We start from the raw sequence: 822 nt of genomic DNA, 5'->3' as shown, positions 1-822 counted from the left end.
TGCAGTCGGGGAGCACGGGGAGATGAACACTGCTGCAGTCGGGGAGCACGGGAAGATGGACGCTTCTGCTCAACTTCCATCCTTTTTTTGTCTTGACAGTTGACAGGTCTGTCTGTCTATCTACATAGATCATCCCTCACTGCATGTCCAGTGACTTGCATCTCCTAGATGACTCTCTGCTCTCATGAACCAACAGACATTTAAGAGTCACTAGTGATTTTCATTTGGCTAAGAAAATTTATTTACATGAGGAAGTAGGTTTGTCTGTAGCCATTATTTCCAGAAAGGCCAAAAACCAAAACAAAACACTAAAATCCACTTTTGTTTTGTTTGTAATTTAGTACTTAATATGTACCTAAGACTAAGTCATATTCTTGATTTTATATTCACTGACTTCTATTGTATACTCCGGTTATCACCATTGGACATCAAATAACCATCCCATTGTCTGTGTTTCAGGGAATTGGCAAGGGAGAAGGTGATGCGTGAAGTCAAGGCCCTGGCTAAGCTAGAACACCCAGGCATTGTGAGGTACTTCAATGCCTGGCTGGAAACACCGCCAGAGAAGTGGCAAGAGAAGATGGATGAAATCTGGCTAAAAGATGAAAGGTAACTCCGTTAGACTTATAATGTGTCTCCTTCAAGGCTGGTGCTTTGCTGTGAACATGGTTGTAACATGAGGGCCGGCTTGTTGGGGTTTCTGTCCCACCTGGTACCCCATAGCTGACAAGCCCCAAAGAAAATCACACAGAGATCTCCATAAGTTATAAAACTGATTGGCCCATTAGCTCAGGCTACATATTAGCTCTTGTAACTTATATT

The 822-nt window shown here is 42.8% G+C and overlaps 1 protein-coding gene across 2 annotated transcripts in view; it reads left to right on the top strand.

The window, feature by feature from the left end:
* The window catches only part of Eif2ak3 (eukaryotic translation initiation factor 2 alpha kinase 3), a 72,387-nt gene that overhangs the window by 44,374 nt on the left and 27,191 nt on the right, over positions 1-822 (top strand). For both annotated transcript variants that reach the window (XM_005364776.2, XM_026787981.1), the window contains exon 12: positions 460-609. In XM_005364776.2, coding sequence (XP_005364833.1) covers positions 460-609 — 150 coding nt within the window. The remainder of the gene's footprint in view (positions 1-459; positions 610-822) is intronic.

This window comes from Microtus ochrogaster (genome assembly GCF_000317375.1).
Source record: "Microtus ochrogaster isolate Prairie Vole_2 chromosome 14 unlocalized genomic scaffold, MicOch1.0 chr14_random_3, whole genome shotgun sequence".
Lineage (NCBI taxonomy): Eukaryota > Metazoa > Chordata > Mammalia > Rodentia > Cricetidae > Microtus > Microtus ochrogaster.
The sequence above is the reverse complement of the archived record's forward strand: the minus strand, read 5'-3'. Positions and strand labels throughout refer to the sequence as shown.